Source organism: Vanessa cardui, chromosome 26 (assembly GCF_905220365.1).
Source record: "Vanessa cardui chromosome 26, ilVanCard2.1, whole genome shotgun sequence".
NCBI lineage: Eukaryota > Metazoa > Arthropoda > Insecta > Lepidoptera > Nymphalidae > Vanessa > Vanessa cardui.
Genome location: NC_061148.1, coordinates 636,211 through 659,203, shown reverse-complemented (window position 1 = coordinate 659,203; position 22,993 = coordinate 636,211). Strand labels below are relative to the sequence as shown.

At 33.5% G+C, this 22,993-nt stretch overlaps 1 protein-coding gene across 1 annotated transcript in view; it reads right to left on the bottom strand.

Annotated features, from left to right (window-relative positions):
* The window catches only part of LOC124540759 (hemicentin-1), a 476,965-nt gene that overhangs the window by 110,013 nt on the left and 343,959 nt on the right, over positions 1-22,993 (bottom strand). Inside the window, exon 4 of the mRNA XM_047118466.1 lies at positions 15,257-15,411. Coding sequence (XP_046974422.1) covers positions 15,257-15,411 — 155 coding nt within the window. The remainder of the gene's footprint in view (positions 1-15,256; positions 15,412-22,993) is intronic.

The window sequence follows — 22,993 nt, the reverse complement described above, 5'->3', positions numbered from 1 at the left end:
AATGTTTATTACACACATTTAATAAATAGTCTATTTGGTTATTATTGCCTTACTATAAAGTTGATTTAACAGTGACTCTCGAATTATCAAAAATATCAAATTGAACTACTTCGTATTAACCGACTCAAGTATATATAATGATGATAATGTGTTTATTCGAAATTTCATAGTAATATATCATTTTACTGTTATTTACGTACTTTGAGATAGCCCAGTGGTTAGAACGCGTCCATCTTAACTGATGATTGCGGGATCAAACCCAGGCAAGCATCACTATATATACATATGTGTTTAAATTGTGTTTATAATTCATCTCGTGCTTGACCGTGAAGGAAAACATCGTGTGGAAACCTACATATATGCATTCCACCAACCCGCGTTGGAACATCGTGGTGAAATATCTTTCAAACCCTTTCCTTAATGGAAGAGGAGGCCTTAGCCCAGCAGTGGGAAATTTACAGGCTGTTACTTTACTTTACGTATTTTAATTAAATGGATTTTTTTATTTATGTTCGAACAACGATGACTTGTGTGTACACCGGTTTTCATATAGACGAGAATCGATTCTCGGTCGAGTCGATTTAGAAAAGTTCATTATTTTTCTATGTTGTCTTGGGTCTGGGTGTTTGTGGTACCGTCGCTACTTCTGCTTTTCCATAACACAAGCTACGTGCATACATATAAGTAATGCTTGCGATGTTGGGTACAACATTTTTAAAGTATTTAATATTTTTAATACTATTTCTTTTTTTTTTTCATTTGAAATTAATATAAAATATTGAAGAAGATTTTTTTATTTATGTTCGAACAACGATTTTTATAAGTAGCCTCATAAACTTGTTAATTTATAATTAGTAACAAACTCAAATCAAAAGCTAAGATCGTGAAGAAATATAAATTAAAAGAAAAATTTAATTGCAATTGTAAAGGTTTCCATTGAGAACAATAGGCCATTGTGCATGACCTACATCGGGCACAATACCTAGGAAACCTAGCTTAGCTAGATCACTGTCTGAAATTGTCTTGGGGACATTTGTCTTATGAAACATTCAGATTCCGGAATAGCAGTATTAGAAAACACCTGCAATGTGAATTTGTTAGTTGTTTTAGTTTACACTTCTGTGTTTAAATGTTGATTTTGATAACAATTTCTTCGTAGACTTTATACTAGTAGATTCTAGTAGAGTTTAGTAGAGTTGAGTAATTGTTAATGCTCTATAGATTGGCTTATAGTCAAACTAATTATAACAATGATTTTTATGTATATTGGTTGGGCTTTTTTAACTTTTTGGGTATCACCCGTTTATCAGATATATAACTGATTTGAAGGGTGAGTGAGTCAGTAATAACAGCTACAAATAACATAACGTCTTAATACTTAAGATTGGTGACGATATAATTTCACCAATCCGCACTGGAACAGCATGGTGGAATGTGTTCCAAATCTTCTCTTTAACGGAAGACGAGGCTTTAGTCGCGCAGTGGGAAATTAACAGGCTGTTGTTGTTGTAACGATATAAGGAATCTATACTAATATATACTATGTCTGTCTGTCTGCTGTATGTTGATGACAACCATCAGACTAAAATGCGAGCAAAGTTGCATGCGATAACTAGTGGTTCATATTTCTAACAGCGCCATTTTCTATTGTCGATGATGGCTTCTTAACATCAGGTGGCCCATCTGCTCGTTTGCTAACCTATATTATTATTATTTTTGTATACTGATATTTTAAAAAATTCCCTTAAACTTTTCAACTAAATAAAAATCCATAGAATCCAATATTCCATTGAATCCAGTGCGAATAAAAAGCATCAAAATCGGTAAAAGCTAACGTAATACCCAAACGTACATAAAATATTTACAAGCAAAGTTCTGGCGATTTTGGAGAGAAAAATTGATTAAAAATTAACTGAGATCGTAGCCATCCGTCGGATTAGTTACATAATAACTTGATTTCGATAAAAATTGATATCTTTAAATAGTAAATTTAAAAGATTTTTTTATGGTATAGGTTGGCGGACGAGCATATGCGCCACCTGATGGTAAGTGGTCACCATCACCTATAGACAATGACGTTGCAAGAAATATAACTAATAACTATTCCTTACATCGTCAATATGCCACCAACCTTGGGAACTAAGATGTTATGTCCCTTGTACTTGTAGTTACACTGGCTCACTCATCCTTCAAGCCAGAACACAACAATACTGAGTACTGTTATTTGGCGGTAGAATAACTGATGAGTGGGTGTTACCTACCCAGACGGGCTTGCACAAAGCCCTACCACCAAGTGAAAATCAAAATAAACAATAAGACGAAATAGTCATGATGAGTATTCAACTCGCAATCATCGAGGAGCACGCGTTCTAACTATCTCGGCCCTTTCCTTTCACCATGCACCAATTATACTGGTAGCAATTTGTGAGGTGGGACATGCTCTCAGCCATTTTCTCAAAGACAGAAGAGGCCGGAACAAAGCAGGAAATTTACAGGCTGTTAATGAATAAAAAATGTATTTGACTACATTTAAACTCAACTCTATTTATACCTAAGTGTCCATTTACTAGGCTATCATTACTCACATTGTCATTGAAACTAAAATTAATGATACTGTTATATAATTAAATACATGTAATATTTTCGTGAATAGCCGACCATTTGTAAATAAAATAATCTATCGTAAAATAAAACCTCAAAACTGAAACCAAACAGTAAATCTGTTAAAACTTTCATAAATAATTCCTTTTCATGAACGTCAAATGGAAATAAATCAAGTGGAAAAATTGAATCATATTTAAAACGGAAAACCGTTAGTGAATAAAATATTGATACGACTTTATACGGAACCTGTTTATTATCATAAGCCTGGTGGGTTCAGTGGGTTTAGAGGTATTTGATTAGTTACAACAGACACTAGGGACAAAACGCTTTAGTTTCCAAGTCTGTTGGCGCATTGGCGATTTGAGGAATGGTTAATATCGATAGAGCCGAGATGGCCCAGTGGTTAGAACGCGTGCAATCATAACCGATGATTGCGGGTTCAAACCCAGGCAAGCACCGCTGATTCATGTGCTTAGTTTGTCTTTATAATTCATCTCGTGCTCAGAGGTGAAGGAGTTTTCCTTCACCGTGAGGAAACCTGCATGTAACAAATTTCATCGAAATTCTGCCACATGTGTATTCTACCAACCCGCATTGGAACAGCGTGGTGGAATATGTTCCAAACCTTCTCCTTAAACGGGAGAGGAGGCCTATAGCCCAGCAGTGAGAATTTAAAGGCTGTTGTTGTTGTTGATATATTTCACAGCACCAATGATTGGTGCCCAATTCGCCCATTTACCATTTATGTATTTGCACAATGATCTATATTAATACTATAAATGTGAAAGTAACTCTGTCTATCTGTCGCTCTTTCACGACCAAGCCGCTGCACTAAATTTGATGAAATTTGGTATGAAGCTAACTTGAACTCCAAGAAAGGGTCAACACCCTAAAATGCGAACGAAGCCTCGGGCAACTACTAGTAATATCTAATGTCGTTATCACAACAGTCCTCATCATGTCAGTCATTCCTCAGAAAGAACGTAACGTTATCATCGGTCCTGCATTTGGATTCAGTCTAGCAATTGTAACCCTTAGGAATTGGAGTAAGATTTTGGTTCCAGCTAACGACGCAGGACATATAGTATGCGCCAACATATGTGTACTCCTGTATATCATACACTTCCGACTTCAAGACTCCGGACTGTTACTTATACTAACCACAACTGATGAATATAACACAACCCATGCGATTGTACAGACAACACATAAAATCTATTTAATAAATTTTATATTAACAAAAAAGTTATTTTGTAGGCTAATTTCTCCATTCATTTTTCATTTCTCAAAATCGATTTAGTAGTTTCAGAGATTAGCTGGAAAAACGAAACAGACAGATAAAATTTGTAAACAATGTTATTTTGGTATATGTACCGTGTATGCATATGTATGCATTTAGTAAAAAGCAGTTTTTAATATTACAAACGGAAACTCTAATCCAATTACATGTATAGATTTCGTTCGCTATAAAGAATAAACTCGAAACGTTAAAAAAAAACGTCATATGTCAAATAGTGACATCCGATATTGACTATAATAATTATGATGTTTAAAGGATACACGCATCAAAATAGCGTATCACATTAATCCTTTTTAAACGTTTTGCGAGTGAGATATGAACGAGAATAGCACTTTTTAATTAACAAGACGTCAAACTACAAAGTGTTTGAAAGGCTGTAATATTGTTTGATGTGTAATAACAGGGAACGGATTTCCAATCCCTGTGACGAGGCCGATACTTAGTACTTACGTAGATGTACTTAGATATCTAAATTATGATAATTCGATATTGTTCGCTATCAATTTTAATTGTTGGTGTATTTTGATTTTACACGTATATTTATTTTATTTAAAACGTTTTACGCGATACATTAATACACACACAAAAAAAAAACAGAATATTAGGATAGATAGTGCGCAAAGGCGGTCTTATTGCTTATAGCGATCTCACACAGACAATTTTTGGTGATAAAGACTTTAGGACAGGAATATATAAAGTAAAAAGATACAATTATAATATAAGAACATACATATATGTTCCTGTAAAACAACAAACTATGGTAAATCTTTAGATGTTCCAGTAAAATTTAAGATTTACAATTTTCGAAAAGGTTTGGGATTTGAATTGCTCATTATTTATTTATATTTCATTAGTTACATAATTCACTTGGTAAATCTTAGGATATGTTAAATATTTTAAAATTAATAGTCTCTAGATTAAAAAGAAAATCAATTACTAGCTCACGTTACTAATTGTGTTTCTTATTTAATAAATGCTTTATAGCTGCAGAAGATTGGTTTACATTTCATGTCCTACGCTACATCTTCTAACACGCTTTTATTAGCTTGTTCTTTGTCCTGCCTTAAGGTTCCTGGAAGACATCACTGCTTAGTAATGAGGGGCCATACACATCTTCCTTGTCTATATAACATGCCTAGTATAACTTAGCTGACAAGCTTCATTAGGCAACTAGAAGATTACAAAACTGACTATGCTGCTAGTATCGAATGGAGATCAGACATCCAAAATGGCGGCTGTAAAAATCGCCATGTTTAAATTATTGATGGGATATTATACAAAACAATATTCTAATTCAAATAAATATTGGACAACATCACATATGTTAGTCTGATCCCAATGCAAGTAACTAAAGTGATGATATGGGAAATAAAATGTAACGACGGCACCAGAAACACCCAGATCTGAGACAACATAGAAAACTAATGAACTTTTTCTACATCGACTCAGCCAAGAATCAAAGCCTGGACCTAGGAGTGGCGTACCCATGACAACTGGTGTACACGCCATTTGACTACGGAGGTTGTATTTATAAAACATATCACTTTCAATGATGAAGTCGTATACTGGGAGAAATCTGTAAGAAGGTCAGTGTATTTCCACTGATCTACAATTCAGCCTGATGTAAGAACTAAACCTTCTCAAAAGAAAGGACTAAGAAAAGGATAACTTGTGTGACGTTAATAGTATTTAATTTTTGTTCTACATCACTACATACATAAATTGTATATAAGTAACACGAGTTTTTATTTTTGAATGTGGAAAAAAGTAACTACTGATTTTCTTGCCGGTTCTTCTCGGTAGAATCTACATTCCGAATTGGTATTAGCTTCACTTGATATATTTGGGTTGTCTGGTAGAGATGGCTAATAAGCCATAAGTCCGCCCGTTGTACGACACTTTAAATCTACTTTTTTATTTTTGTATTTTATTAATTTTGTGTTACTTTTTTTTTGTTTTTTGTTTGACGATTAAAAAGTGAATAATTATATTTTAATTTTGTATGGTGTCGTGTGAAATGACTTGATCAGACAGTCAAGTACATGTAAAAGAGTGAAACAAGCAAACTATCTGAGTTCAGTAGTTAATTACAAATGAAGCTATATCTTCAAAAAAAACATTTACATTCATCAAAATAAAACATCAAAGAAAATATGACCTACTTTCCAATATGAAATATGTTCGCAAATAGGCCAAAAAGAAATGGTACCTACAATCCATCGTGTGAAAAGACAACAAAATTCACATTATACATTGCGCTATGGTTATAGCGAGGAAGCGGATGTTCAGAACAACGCGCGCAATGGGTATGATGTATGATGTTTCGCACGATAACGTTAAAGTGAGTAAGTGTGTCCAGGAAACGTGGTACACTGTGTCCAGTTGAGCGAGTTACTTATTATTTTACAAATATATTTCCACCCAACAGCTCGGTTTGTTCTTCAACTTGACTGTAATAGAGTTTAGTGTAAATTGAATTTACTATTTAAGGTGGAAACGTCTCGTCTAATTTGTTTCTTAATTTAGAAAGAATATTATGGAACGCTTGCGTGCAAAAGGTTATAAAATTAGGAGATCGTAGAAGATAACTCAGGAATGAAATTCTTCTCAGAAGATTTTCTTTTGCTAACCGGTGGACGTTTTTACTTTGACAATTGAAATAAAGTGTAACGTTTCTTTACTGAAAGTACTTTCAATTTGAATTTTTCAATCGCAATCGCCCTTACTTAACGAGGAGTATCACATGGATGATAATCGATCATTATTGATTGAATGATGTATATTAACTTTTCATCTTTTATTTCCAATTGAGTATTATTTCTTAAGAATAATAATGAATATTTTTTATTGAACGTATGATACCCCGTTCCATTGCCTTCACAGCTGATTGGTCAATTTTTTGCCCAAATTTTTGGAACAGCGATTCAATGGGGAAAGCAAGCTTTTGGCAGTAGTTATTTTTAAGTAATGTCAATAACTGTATTCAAATAATTGTAATGGTATTTTATAGAAAATGCAAGTCATAATTATGTATAAAGATTAGGACTATTTCTCCTACCATACTATTTTGTTTTGAACTACCTGTGCGAGCAAATTCTTGCCCGTTTCCTTTGAATAAATAAGCAGACAAAAATTTGAAAAAAGAAACTTTTTTGGTATATGTACCTAGTATGTATTTAGTACCTGGTTATTTTAATATTACAGACACAAAATTCTTATAAAAACCTATTTTAAAATTGTTATAAAACCTCTTTTAAATAAGTTAAAAGAATATCTACGTTAGCTAAGTAGACGTCTGGTAAACATTTCGATTGAACTTGGTTATGTAAAATTTTCAGAAAAAAACATTTTTAATTTAACTCTTTAGCGATTGAAAACTTTCGGCCGCCTTTAGGGGTGATTTATTTCAGAGATTCCCATGGAGTTTACAGTTAGTTTTAGTTCAATTGAATTTATTTCAAAATGGTAAATTCTTTTTAGTTTACTCTTACTTTTTTTATGGAAATATTCCTGGTTACAAAGGAATTTATTAATATGACTCAGTGTGAATACTGTCTAGATTAGTTATTGAGACAACATCACATACATTACTTTGATCCCAATGTGAGTAGCTAAAGCACTTGTGTTATGGAAAATCAGAAGTAACGACGGCACAAACACCCAGACCCAAGAAAACATAGAAAACTAATGATAATCTACATTGTCTCGGCCGGGAATTGAACCCAGGACCTCGGAGTGGCGTACCCATGAAAACCGGTGTACACACCACTCGACCACAGAGTTCGACAACAATCGTTAAATGGTAATACTTAATATTGTTTGAAGGGCGACTGAGGAAGTATAACTACAGACACAAGGCATATAACATTGATTGATGGATTGATTGATTGATGAGATTGATTTCTCCAGCTGGGTGTCCCATTGACTAGTATTAGGGATAGTTAATTAATAAGATTTCAGGCCACTGATCATTTTAATCTTTCACTCTACCTGTAATATTATATTGTGTCCGTGCTTTTTTGAATTATAATGTAATCTTATCTTAATTATATTAATAGCGTGACCCAATTTTCGTCCCAATGATTATGGGATGATAGCTATACGTAGATTGATTATGGTCTTGTCTTAAAGACAACAAGCAATATACTATTCAACAACAACAATATGTTGTTGTTGTATAATATATTGTTTTATATAGTATATAAAAGAAGTATGTACCTATGTTTTTAGTATTGTCAATTAATGATTATCGCCTCCATGGTTTTCTGATTGACTGGCAGAGAGAGATGCCTTCTGTTATTAAGTCCGCCTTTTATTCCTCTTAATTTATGGTTAACGAATAATTAAAATTAAAAAATTCAAATAAATAAATAATATTATTATCAATGTTTCCTTGTTTCTCCTCATGTGATCTTGAGAAACATTGCTTTTAAACTTTCTTTTGTCAAAACGCCGATAGTTTCGAGAGGATTTTCTTGACTACTAATAATAATTATTAAGTAAAGTAAAATATATTTGTGATAGCACGAGTAAGTCTGTCCAGACTTAAACAAATACCCTTATATATTTAAGGTCTGGGATTGTCATCTCGTTAATAAATTAAGGACCTCAAACGACCACTTAAACCGTAAACGCCGTGAAATCAGCCCGAGATCACCTCGGGGTACATCGAACCCCATCTTATTTTAACAATTACTTAGTAAAATTTACATTTGTATGTAAATTAAGAATATTCTCAATCGACCGACAACAGCGCCGTATTTCGTTAAGATGAGATTTTAATGTATTTTCGACGTTGTTATTTAATAGCTATTGAATTAATTTACATTTTATTATTGTTTTATGAAATTTTCAGATTGGAAAGGAGATTAGTGTTCTCGAAGAGAACGTTAACTTTATAATAAACAAAAGATTTAATCTTATCGATTAGCACTTGGAAATCTTTGATACAAAACTCTATATACATATGGTGACAGAATGAATCAATAATCAAAAATGGTTAGTTTCCCCCTGGTAATGGTTGCCATGTCCAAAATCCACCAAGTTCATCTTGTACTACTGTCATGCAATGATTAGTATTGTTATGTACTGAGGAAAAAGGTGAGCAAATTAAAGTAACTACAGGCACAAGGGACATAACATCTCAGCTCCAAGGTCGGTGGCGCATTGACGCTGTAAGAAATAAATCAAATTTTTAATGTCCATGATCGGTGACCATTTCGGATTTATCAATAAATATAAATAAATATAAATATTAGACAACATCACATACATTAGTCTGATCCCAATGTAAGTTGCTGAAGCCCTTGTATAATGGAAATCAGAAGTAACGACGGACACAAACACCCAGACCCAAGACAACGCAGAAAACTAATGGTAATATGCATCGACTCGGCCGAGAATCGAACCCGGGACCTCAGAGTGGCGACCCATGAAAACCGGTGTACACACCACTCGACCATGGATGTCGTCCGAATAGGCTAAGTAGGCTGGGGCCTAGGTCGGCAGATATAGAGAAGCGACAAATTTAGCCCAATTTTTTTATTATCTTACAGAAATAAAAAAAAACTCATAATTATAAGTATACACATTACGTCCGTAATCCATATACTCGTCACTACATAGCGGGTTGGAACAATAATCTAGTAACTGACAGAAATATCACACAGTTTATATTCATACTACTAACGGGAAGAAAACGATGTAATGAGGATGATCGACACAAATCATAAATGTTGCAAAAAAAAGTAGGGGCGGTAAAACTTGAATAGCCTACTAGCCTACTAGCGGCAGATTTGTAAATCCGCTACTGATTGGTGATGGTGACTAATATGTCAGTCTGTCTACCTATTTCATAAAAATCATAGTCAACACTCAGTGATATTACAGCTACGTAAAGATCTCCAAGAAAATAAATTCGCGATTTAATCCACCACGTGGTTTCCGTCTACTGGGTGGTTTTGCAAGATTTTCTTCCGATTAGAGTATCTCTTATAAATAAATAAATATGTGACAACATCACATACATTACTCTGATCCCAATGTAAGTAGCCAAAGCACTTGTGTTATGGAAAATCAAAAGTAACGATGGTACCACAAACACCCAGAGCCATGACAACATAGAAAACTAATGATAATCTACATCGACTCTGCTGGGTATCGAACCCAGGACCTCGGAGTGGCGTACACATGAAAACCGGTGTACACACCACTCGACCATGGAGGTCGTCTTATCGTCATATCTCTTATATTTTAATTCAATAATAGTTAATATATTTTATGCTGATTTCAGTCGATATTGCTTCAATAACTTCGTTACTTAATCATGAGTGGATTTCTGTCCTTGAATTAAATAGTTTCAATATATTTAAGCTATTACCCAAACCCGAACTATCTTAAGGTTGGCTATCCACTTAAATACAAAGCGATATAGCTCGATACAATTTTTTATCAAGAGCATAGATATTCTAGTATCGAGTAGTAGACCAAAGGATAAAATATGTAAATTTCAAGCGGAAGTAATAGGTTCAAATCATAATAAACGTCCATTTGTATAATTTAATCTTGTGCAGGCAATCTGCATGGCGGATGGAATTTCTTGCATATAATTAAGTAATCAACAATCTCTGTAATTTCTTTCATCTATTAGGAAATTGTAATCCATACTAATAACATAAATATGTAAGTAACTCTGTCTATCTGTCTCACTTTCATGGAAAAACTAAACCGATTTAAATGAAATTTGGTATACCAATAGTCTAGAGCCTGAGAAAAGACATAAACTACTGTTTTGGAAACAAAAATGTGATATCTCTTTGTATACTAATCATCAACGTAATAGTTAAAATTAATTTGAAAATATATTCATATTCTACGCGAGCAAAGAAGTGGGTAAGAGCTAGTTTTATCAATGTTTGCGCTGAATTTCACCTTGTATTTTGATATTCTGAATTTTACGTAACGTCATATATATCATGATCATAATACATTAAATTACATTTAAAAGATATTAGAATACTACTTAATTCCAATTCAATATGCTTAAAGATGTAAATAAAAATGAGAGTTTATCATCAAGTAGCATATTAAGTCATCCAGTTCCCTATTTTTTTATTTTTAAATTTTTAATTCGTGATAGGATTTTGTGAGAGCTCGACAACCACTTACCATATATTCTACCACCAAGTAGCAGCCTTATTTATTATTTCTATGTTCCGGACTGAAGGGTCAATGACCCAATATAAATACAGGCACAAGAGACGTAATATTTGAGACCACAAGGTTGGTGGTGCATTGATAATAATGGAAGGAAAAATTAACATATTTCACAATTTTTCTCTGTGGGTAATGGTGATAATAGAATTTGAGGTGGTTTGACAAACCACTTATGTTATAAAAAATATTAATTTATCTAATAAAGAGAAACTGCATAGCATTACATAGTACCGTATAGCGCTATATGTTTTGTGAGTGTGTAGCTTTATCCCACCGATTAATTACATTAATTGCCTCGTTTCGTCTGACAAAGGGCTACATGGACCGCGAAATCTATTTAAGGGTTAAACTATATTGCTTTCCTATAATTTACTCGTAATTATTTTCTTTCTCGTCTCATTTATTATTTGGTGGAACATTTATGCTGTATGCGATGCTTTGTCTTTTTTGCAAAATAACTTGAATCCAATTCTGACAAATAAAATTCTACATATGGAATGCCTTATATGCATTCTGTGTAATACTAATATGGCGCTTCTAAGATTTTTTAAATTGTTTATATACATACTTTCTATCGTTATGAGAAAATAAGCGATCATAATTTCGATACGTGAAAATAACCGTGCAACGTCTAATTTAACGAGGAGTGAAATAATTAACAATTGATTGTTATTGCTCGGTTACACGCAACTGCTTATTTGCGCAGTCCGTTTTGCGCAGTCATCAATTTCAATTGTACCAGAGTACTTCTTGAGTCGAGATGACCCAGTGGTTAGAACGCGTGCACTATTGAATATTCATGTGCTTAATTTGTGTTTATAATTCATCTCGTGCTCGGCGAAGGAAAACATTGTGAGTAAACCTGCATATGTCTAATTTCATAGAAATTCTGCCACATGTGGTTTTCACAAACACGCATTAGAGCAGCGTAGTGGGATATGTTCAGAATCTTCTCCTCAAAAGGAGAGGAGCCCTTAGCCCAGCAGTGGGAAATTTATTGGCTGTTGAGGTTGATGTTGATGTTGACTTCTTGAATATCACATGTTTTAGTGGTTTTAAATACAAGTAGAAATAAATAAAATATTCTTGAGATATTTTTATTGCCTGTGGGATTTAAGTGCTGTATTATATTTTCATGGCTCACGGTAAAAAGTTCTTCATTTAAGTAATATTTATGTTATTAAACTAATCAAATTAAATCGTCTAATAAAAATATTTGCTCATAAAAAAATTGAACACCACATCAACATGCCACTCATACGCACTTGCTTAAATACGCAACTTTTTTGCGCGAATAAGCGTGAGAATGTATTAATACTCAACTTTTTAACACACTGTAACACTGTAAGTACAATGTAACATTAAGTAAAATGTATAGTAAAAATAAAACAAACACCTACAGCATCGGAGGAAATAATCTTGAACCATAAGAAAACTCAAAATAACCAAGTATCAAATAAAATATACCATTCCTCTTCATAGTCGAGTAAAAGAGACGAATGTATAAAAAATGTGTTGTATGAAAGAGATAAAATATAACGATGAAATCTCATCGCCTCGGGTGGTACGATCGCAATATCCTAGTCGGAATGTGCTGTTGAAAATAGAGTTGAATATTGTCGATATTTATCATGTCGATAGTTTTATTTGTATTGGGAGGGTCACTGTTTTACGATGTAACGTTTTTGAGTTGTCGCAGAGTTTATCGACTGTATATTTCTACTATATATTTTATTGGTATGTGTTTTTCAACATGATTCAAGTTTGTTTTATGACTTTAAATTTTATTGTGATATTTTAAAAATGAGTACTAATACTATTTATTTATTTGTCTATTTAAGTTAATTAATATTTCTGAATAAAATATTTGTATTTGTTCGTTTATGAGCTTTAAACCTCTGAAATGAGAACCAACCATAACATTAACACTTAAATTAATTAATCAGTGTTCGAACAAAAATATTTTAATATTTAACACCAGCGTGCATACCTATACAATATATTATATATAAATGCATCAATACATAAGTTAAAATTGTAGCAAAAATCATATGAAAATATTTCATCGATGTCGAATCGATATTTATGTCCTGTCACTAGTAAGACACAACACTAAAACGGATTTGGTTCATTTCGATTGACTCAGCTACTTACGGTACGTGTTAAGAATTATCCCTGTATATAAAATATTGGTCTTCTAGCCTCTGTTACTGAAATAATAAATATATTTTGGACTGACCTATTCATTGTATATACAACATTTCATTTCGTATAAGATATTATTAATATTATATTTATATAAGGGGTTTGATTCATGATATTGCGTTATAGTCGATCGATTGTTTAATCTAAAATGATTTAGCAAGTATGAACAGACTTGAAATCAAATTGAATCACATTAATTCGACTGTAATGTTTCAACTCTGGTAAACTCAATACTTAAACATGATATTTCGAGTTTGTAAATGCGTTATTATTGTATATACACAAAAAAAAAATTTAAGACGGCTAACGGTAATTTCATTAAACAACACACATACAACACTATAACACATAGGCTCTTATGCGCAACCCAGAGTATGCTCGCGCAAAACACAGCAACTCACTACGCGAATATACTGACCTTGAGCTTAGTCCACACTGCGTTTGCGCGTAACAGCTTGCACTGTGGCGTGTACTCTTGTAAACGTTGCATAGATATTAGTATTCGTTTATATTATTTAATAATCAGCCTATAATTTATGCTCAATTACAATCAGAGACACAAATAATATTTTAGATCCTATGGTTCTTGGTAAATTGACAACAATGTATTTTACACCATAAATTAAATATGGGTAAATGTATACGAATAAAAATTGGTATCCCCACGAACATATTGTACGCGTCTTTGGTCTATCTTTAATATGAAAATTCTTCATTTTTGAGTTTGTTTTTTTTTTATTATTTAATAGGTGGCAAACGAGCATGAGGCTCAAATGATGGAAAGTGACTACCATCACCCATGGACATCTGTAATATCAGGGGGATTTCAGATGCGTTGCCGGCCTTTAAGGATGTTGTTTTTTTTATGAAGCAACACCATTTTAAAATTATAAATACACTACTAATCTTATGTACATTAAAAGAAATGACATATGGTCTTATTAAAATTCCAACACGAATACAATATTGTACGTTGATAGCACTAAACCTTGAAATGACAACTACGCAATGTTTTCAGCGAACGAAATGTAACATATTACTACTTAACTTAATTAAGCAAGGGATACAATGTTGCACAAAACACGAGCTTTTGTAACAGCTGACAACATTGTTTAATTTCCTGTGACGATAGTGTTTTTGAAACCACTTAAACTTGAGATCTGACGAAACAAATAACTCTAATTAAATTGATATAATTATGTATTTGTTTCGAGTATTCGTAAACGATTAGCAAATAAAGTATGTACGCGTTGGGAAATTATGTCATCCATTAAGTAAAGGTTTTAATATAATGGAAAAAATAGTAAAGAACAGAAAACTCTATAAGATAAATTGTAACAAAAAATCTCATCTTATTTGTATGTTATAATAGTTTGCAATACCAGGCAGTCAGCCAGTATAACTACAGCCACAAGGGACATAACATCTTAGTTCCTAAGGTTGGTGGCACATTGACGATGTAAGGAATAGTTAATATTTCTTACAGCTTCATTGTCTATGGGTAATGGTGATCACTTACCACCAGCTGGCCCATATGCTCGTCCGCAAGCCTTTACCATGAAAAAGTAATTTACTGATAAATGGGTGATGCTACCTCTAGTTCGGCAATGAGAAACCGATTCCCACATTCAGTTATGGACATAACAGTACTTAAGCTCTTTTAACATTGGAAAAAAGAAATCTAGTGACGATTAACAGAACTAATAAAAAAATAATACACTAAGCTACCTGTTTTTGCCACTTTAAGTAAAAAACAGCTCAAAAATCATGAAGTGCCTGTAATTACTACAAGCTCCATTGTAAGAGTTAATGAGCCACAGTAATTACAGGCCCTACCTGTGCTTAAAGTCCAAACTATACTTGTACAGTTCCGTAACTAATTAATCCATCCTTTAAGGGACTAATTATTAAATGTATAATATAACGACTTACTGTATGTATGAAAATCGGTGACTTGTACTGTGTTGCAGTCTTCGCCAACTTGTAGGTAGGTTATCTCACAGCGATATACGCCTTCGTCGTCAGGCTGCACGTTTGTAATCACCAGCTCAGCGTAAGTGGCGTTCGGTTCGTGAGCGATTGACATCCTGAAACAAAATTTGCACTTATTATCTATACTAATATTTCATCAAAAGTATAACACCTCGCCTCATTGCCTCCACTGGTGACAGGAGTCAAGATTTATACAGTAACTAGTTTTAGTTCATATCTATATATATTTAAACATTTAATGTTATTAATTCTTATGTTAATAAAAGTATCTAATATTATGTAGAGGTACCACTTGTTCGTATGTTTGTATATAGTAATCTTCTAAAATGTTTACACTGGTAGACCTCTGCATATCAAACGATTTTGGTTCGTGTGTTGATTTTCCATAAGGGACATAGAGATTAATTGACGTGTATATATATATTGAACCTGTGCTTCATTTTCTCGATACCTTGTCACTACTACATGTATAATTAATATTATAAATTAATATAATATAATGTTTAATATTATAAATGTGAAAGTAGCTCCCTCCGTGTGTCTCTCTTTCACGACGGAACCGATTTTGATTAAATTAGGTATGAAACAAACTTGAACTCCATGAAAGGCTACTTTTTTTGCCTGACACGTGACACCAAAAAACGCGAGCAAAGCTGGGGGCGACTACTAGTATACAGATAAAGATTAATTTTAAAATATAAAGTATAGAGTATACAGTATATTTGAATTAGATTTTGCTGTCCCGTGTTTGAAGAAATCATTTCACCAAATAGGATGGAAAACTATTTCTAGCCCCCTATTGTGCATAAAAACGATTATAATCATTTACTACGAATTTGTTTTCAAGGAACATTTATTATAAAAAATGTAGTGAAACTTAATTTAATCATAAAATTAACGGATTAATTTAACTTAACTCAATCTGGTAAATTGTTAGACTACGAGCGAAAACAACTGTAGAAAAGTTGTGAGTTTGTAAAATTTTATTATTAAACTCCGAATCTTTGGATTACGCGGAAACCTAATAAGGTTTTTAATGAATCAACTTTTCCGTTTTTTGTTCAGTGAAATATATTTTTCTCTACCTCATCGTGTAGTGTCACTTTTTGTTTGTTTTTTCAGCTTACTAGCGATTCGCCCCGGCTGCGCACGGGTGCAATGATCACAACAATAACAATAACAACAACAAAAACAGCCTGCAAATTCCCACTGCTGGGCTAAAGGCCTCCTCTCCCTTTGAGGAGAAGGTTTGGAACATATTCCACCACGCATTTCCAATGCGGGGAATACACATGTGGCAGAATTTCTATGAAATTTGTCACATGCAGGTTTCCTCACGATGTTTTCCATCACCGCCGAGCACGAGATGAATTATAAAGACAAATTAAGCACATGAATCAGCGGTGCCTGCCTGGGTTTGAATCCTCAATCATCGGTTAAGATGCACGCGCTCTAACCACTGGGCCATCTCGACTCTTCGACAATGATCATATCACAATAGAAACTTCTAAAATTGTCGGTGTTTCTTTACTTAATTGTCAACATATTATATATAAAAACCTTCTTCTCGAATCACTCTATTTATTAAAAAGACCGTATCAATATCCGTTGCGTAGTTTTAAAGATTTAAGCATACATAGGGATATAGTGACAGAGAAAGCGACTTTGTTTTGTACTATGTAGTGATTTCCGTAGGTTTGAATGAAGATCAGTTGGAGCAAGTTTAACTTAGCCTAAAGTAACGGGATTTCGACAAACAACACTCAGATTTGTCGGTATAAATTTTATCAACAAATCTTTTCACGTTCAGGGTAGTTTCGATGGTAAGTAACCTTCTATTTGGGTATAAAGTCATCCTTGCCAATATTTATGGTAGACAATTTTAAAGGTGACTAAGTAAGTTGAAAAAGATTAACTACTGAGTTTATAGCTGGTTCTTCTCGGTAGAATCTTTCCGAACCGTAGTAGCTTCACTTGACATAGTTATTAAATGTCAATTCATAAGTGCTTGTAAAAACCTACTTGAATAAAATATGTTTTGATTTGATTTTAGGGAGAAAATTCGATGCCAAAATGTCAATATTCGATTTTGTCTGCATCTTCTCACACAAGTGTATCGTTTCTCATTACTCGTTTAGATAAAAGGCAAGACTGAAAAAGAGGAGAGCTCTTCTAAGGCTAGGTATAATATTATTAGCAACGCGCTTAGGCGCGCATAAGGGACATAAAGGACTATTAAGATTCCAAGATTGGTAACGCTTGGCGATTCCGGATATATCTCTCAACTGTTAAAGCGTGCGGTGTTGACCTCCCAATAGTGCACTTACCTATCACTACATATTATAAAACAAAGTCCCCCAGCTACGTCTGTCTGTCTGTATGTTTGCGATAAACTCCAAAACTAGAGATCTGATTTTCATACGGTTTTCATTAATAGATAGAGGAATTCATGAGGAAGGTTTAGATATATAAATGTTTAAGGTTTTTGGGTATATAAGTTGAAATAGAACGATTAGTGACCATGTGGGAAAAATGGTACGAAAGAAAAAAATATAAGTTTTTTTTAAAAAAAAACCATATCCATAAAAATGTTAAAAATGTGAAAGTTGTCTGTTAGATTTTTACGGCTAAACCAATCAACCGGAGTTGATGAGCAAGCTTGAACCCCAGTATAAGATACTAATATTTTTGGTTCCTAAAATATATAACCGTAAAGGAATATAGCAGGCGAGCGAAAACTAGTAAGTAATAAAACAGCAAACAACATACAGTTAAATAAAGATATAAGTAAAAATTATAATATTACTTCTCTGAGATATGTTAAAACAAATTTCAGGAAACTCGAACAAGTTGTAGCGTTGCTGCCGAGCCTTCATACCCGAGGCTTCTCGTTGTTTACTTGTTACTAACTTTCATATCAAACTTTTAATATATTTCATAGAAACGTTTTATGCAGTTAGACTTTATTAAAGAAGGGATGCTTCATCGTTTGACTAAGTAACTATATAGGTGATATAAGTAGTTCATACAGACATAAAAATCTTGGAAATCTGAGACTGATCATTAAAAAGTTGTTGAAAATTTCAAACCCGAGTTATGTAAATGTGAGTTGTTTAAATTAGAGCTGAGATGGGCCAGTTGTTAGAACGTGTGCATCTTAATCGATGATTTCGGGTTTAAAACCAGGCAAGCACCACTATATATATGTGCTTAATTTTCTCATAATTTGTCTCGTACTCGGCGGTGAAGGAAAACATCGTGAGGAAACCTGCATGTGTTTCATCGAAATTCTGCCACATGTGCATTCCACCAACCCGCATTGGAACAGCGTGTTGGAATAATGTTGTCTTAAATTTTCGCGATTATTACACATTTAAATAAAACTAATTATAACGGATGAATCGCGTATATTATTTTTAAACATCCCGACGTTTCGAGCACATAGGGTCAAGGAACATATAGGAGATGTCAAAAATAGGCGTTCTTCTAAGTCTGCAGTCTGTGAACATGCTCTGGATAAACCTAACCATTTTATCCGATTTGATAAACCACAGATCCTCGCTAGAGAACACAGATTCATTCCTAGAATGATACGCGAGGCTATTGAAATTCAAAAACATCCGAACTTCAATAGAGAAGATGGTTGGAGACTTTCTAACACCTGGGATCCACTTATTAAAAATTTAAAATCCCAAATCCAACAGACTGCAAGACCTAAAGATACAGTTAGTGCCTTCTGCGTGCAACCGGAACGTTACTCAAGATATCAATTGAGAAATCGTTGGCGGTAGTTGTTAATAATATTTCCTTTGTTCTTCAAATAGACAAATGTCATCTTAGTCTACCCGTGACCACGAACACTGCAAAGTGCTCGAAACGTCGGGATGTTTAAAAATAATATACGCGATTCATCCGTTATAATTAGTTTTATTTAAAAGCGTGTTGGAATATGTTCCAAACCCTGTCCTGAATGGAAGAGGAGGCAGTGGGTAATTTACAGGCTGTTACTGTTATGTAATTAGAATATATATATGCTCCGGCTTCACTTGATGCTTATAGACATTTTTAAGGTGTACCAAGATGCATGATACCATATTATTTTATCTATATAGTAGAGTTCAGCAAGCGTTTGCAATGTAATCCCAAAAAATGTGCGTATTTACGACAGCAAATTTTCAGTGTTTCTCTAGTAAATTATGCGTGTGTTATACATAGAAAGCTTCCTTTTAAATCAATCAATGTATTAAAACAGTCGCATCCATCCGTCAAAATCCGTCGCGTAGTTTTAATCTAAACACACAGGAACAGACAAACAGTGGGAAGCGACTTTGTTTTATACTATGCAGTAATCCAAAAGACGGTAAAGCTAATGGTATGTTTTGGCTTGATCACTCTCCTTCCATCAGGGCTGTCCCATAGGATTATTAGTGTAATTGTATACAGTATTTTAAGGCTTAAGTATACAATATGTCTTCTCTACAAGTGACGTTTTTTGACGTCGTGATGAAATCGATCACACAAACATGGAGAATATAGGGATGTATTTGTGACTTGTGGCCTTTAGTGGCACTAGCCTACCAGGATACAGGACAATATCATACGAAATTTTCATGTAGTGTTGCCGACCATGAAATAATTATCTTCATATATATATGTTGGATGTCATGTGTTACGCAAAAAAAAGTAACCTTTGTCCTTCCTCGGAATTAAAATTTGCTTCATACCAAATTTTATCAAAGTTGGTTCAAAGTTTTGGTCGTGAAAGAACGACAGACAGACAAACAGAGTTACTTTCACATATTATGAAAATATTTCTCACTAATTGTAACTTGACGTATAAGTTTCATAATCATATGTTGAATGAAGCTCTCTTGAGCTTTCTCGTTCTAACACAACAATGTATATTTAGACCGAGCTTACAAAGCTTTAAACTTTCATCGTAACTATGTGTAATAGTTTTGCAACTGAACTGTTTTGTTAATGTAAATGTATCTTTAAAAAAAAAACAATATAACATTATCTGCATTTTCAGCGAAAAATTTAATTTCTTTTTTAAAATTTGACCTTGAATTTCTACAGTCGAGGACGTAACCTTGAAAGTTGTTACTTTTAAAACGTATTATGCAATGACAGAGTTCTACAGTATCAGTAGTATATATTATGATCGAAGGTCATTTATCGGCCAATGTATGTTTAATTTTTCCCCATTTTTATCGTTGTGTAACATCACGTTAAATAAAGATTTTAATATTCATGTTTAATTGCTACTTTGTTTCACTTTATAGATCACTTTACTTGGTGGTACGGCTTTGTGCAAGCCCGGTTGGGTACCACCAACTCACCAGACATTCATACCGCCAAACAATAGTACTCAGTATTATTGTGTTCCGGATGAAAGTTTGCACGCGCCAGTGCAACTGTAGGATATAACATCACATTACCCAAAATTACTGGTACTTTGGAGATGTAAAGATTGTCTAGAGGTGGTAGTGATTACTTACCATCAGTTGGTCCATATGCTCGTTCGCCATATGCCACAAAAAAACTCGTTTTCCTCATTAATTTGAATCAATACGATTTCACTTATTACATTGATAAACCTTTCCTATAATAAGGAAAACTTTTGTTAGGATCAGTTCGAGTTAATTGTATCTGAATGAGTGTGCTGTTTTTGTCGTGGTTAAATAATTAATCGGCATTCTTGTTTATCGGATGATTCTAAATTACATTTACAAAGAACAATACGATTATTCCATCAATCTCGACTAAGACTACGACGCTAGAGCAATATCCAGTGTCATAGTCAGATTTCTAACTTTGCCGTTTCGTAAATTCAAATCGTTTGTAAAAAGTACATTGGTAGAAAAAGCATATTATTCGATACAAGATTTTATAGATGATAAAAAAGCGTGGAGTTAATACCTGTTGACTTCCAAGCAGGATATATTAATTTAAATAATAGTATTTAACTAACATGACTTTGTATTTTTTTAATGTTATAAAGAGTATCTACTGAGTTTCTTGCCAGTTCTTCTCGGTAAAATTTACTTTCAGAACCAGTGGTAGCTTCACTTGTAAAATGACGATTCAAAAGTACTTGTCTTAAAAGCCTACTTTAATAAAGATTATTTTGATTTGATTTGAGATCTCGAGTCCAAGATTCAAAAACCTAGCAGAACCAATAATATGATCAGAATGTTTTAGCATATCCATGCTGAAAATTCTTTATTCAAATTCAATGGAGGAAGCTATGTAGCCTCCGCTATTATCTTAAATAAGCAAGTTTATATTTCTAAACGAGAGGATATTTAAAACTTTTACGACACCCAACATAAAGACTGACATTTTATGATAGCTTTTAAATGGCTTACGGACTGGAAAATAGCCATTGCCTTCAGCCTTATATAAAAAAAAAAACTTTGGACTTAAATATAACTTACGTCATAGGATATTAAGTCTAGCTTAACATATGAAATTTATTATAGTTAAGAGCTGAGTAAGATATTCTATATTGCTTTTCAGTATGGTCTCTTTCAGTATGGATACTCTAGTGCTCTTTTATCGGTGGTAGCGCTTTGCTCGTAAGTGGGTACCATACTCTAGCATTCATTGCATCAAATAGCAATGCTTCGTTTTGTTATGTTCCAATTAAGGGGTGAGTAAGTGTAATTAGAAGGACAAGGTAATTTGGTACCATTTTATTTAAGAAAGTTGTTCTATATATTTTACTTCTAATTTATTTTAAATGGGGGGTTAGGTATTGTACATATTTTATGTAAAATCTGCCTCAGACTGTTAGCTAGCGTCACGCAGTTTACTGTTTTGAATATAGTGACTTTTTCATCAATGGGTAATCACTAACATTCAGCAGTCTTTTATAAAAAATACTCCGACACCGATTGGCTAATAAGCAGAGGTCTCCTCTGATAGTCGCTCAGCATCAGCAAGAAAGTGTGTACGAAAAATACACACCTGTTCGTTCAAACTTGAGGTAAAAGTCTGCTTATAATCAACGTCTGATTTTTCATTAGGTTGGAAGCTGAGAGCACTGACATTTATTATTTAATCTGTGGACTGTAGTAGCAGCGACTTTTTCAACTTGATTAATTTCAACGAAATTCTGCCACATGTGAATTCACCAACCCGCATAGAAGCAGCGTGGTAGAATATAGCCTTCAAAAAAAGGGAAAAATAAAGGGAGAAGAGCCTTTATCCCAGCCGTGGAAAATTAGGGTGTTACTATATATATAAATATAATGAGTGGTTGGTACTTATGGACTGCACAGAGTTCCAAGACCAAGTGGAATGACCTCTAAGCATACCAGCGATCGGATTATCTATGGTCCATATATTTGGCTTTATTATTGTACATGGTAATGACGTAGTATCGCGTATTATATTATTATTGTAGATTAATATATAAGATTATATCTTGTTGCTTATAGTCATCGTTAGCTTAATGAAGGTATCGAATTACGTTTGTGACTAATTGACTCCCTTTAATGCAAATTATAGGCTATATATTACACAAGCCATTAGTATATAATGTGTATTATTTTAATATATATACATGATGTTGTGGTTTATTAATTTACATGTAGTTATGTAAATATGAGCTGAGATGACTGATGATTGCGGGTTAAAACCGAGGCAAGCACCATTATTAATTTTTGTTTA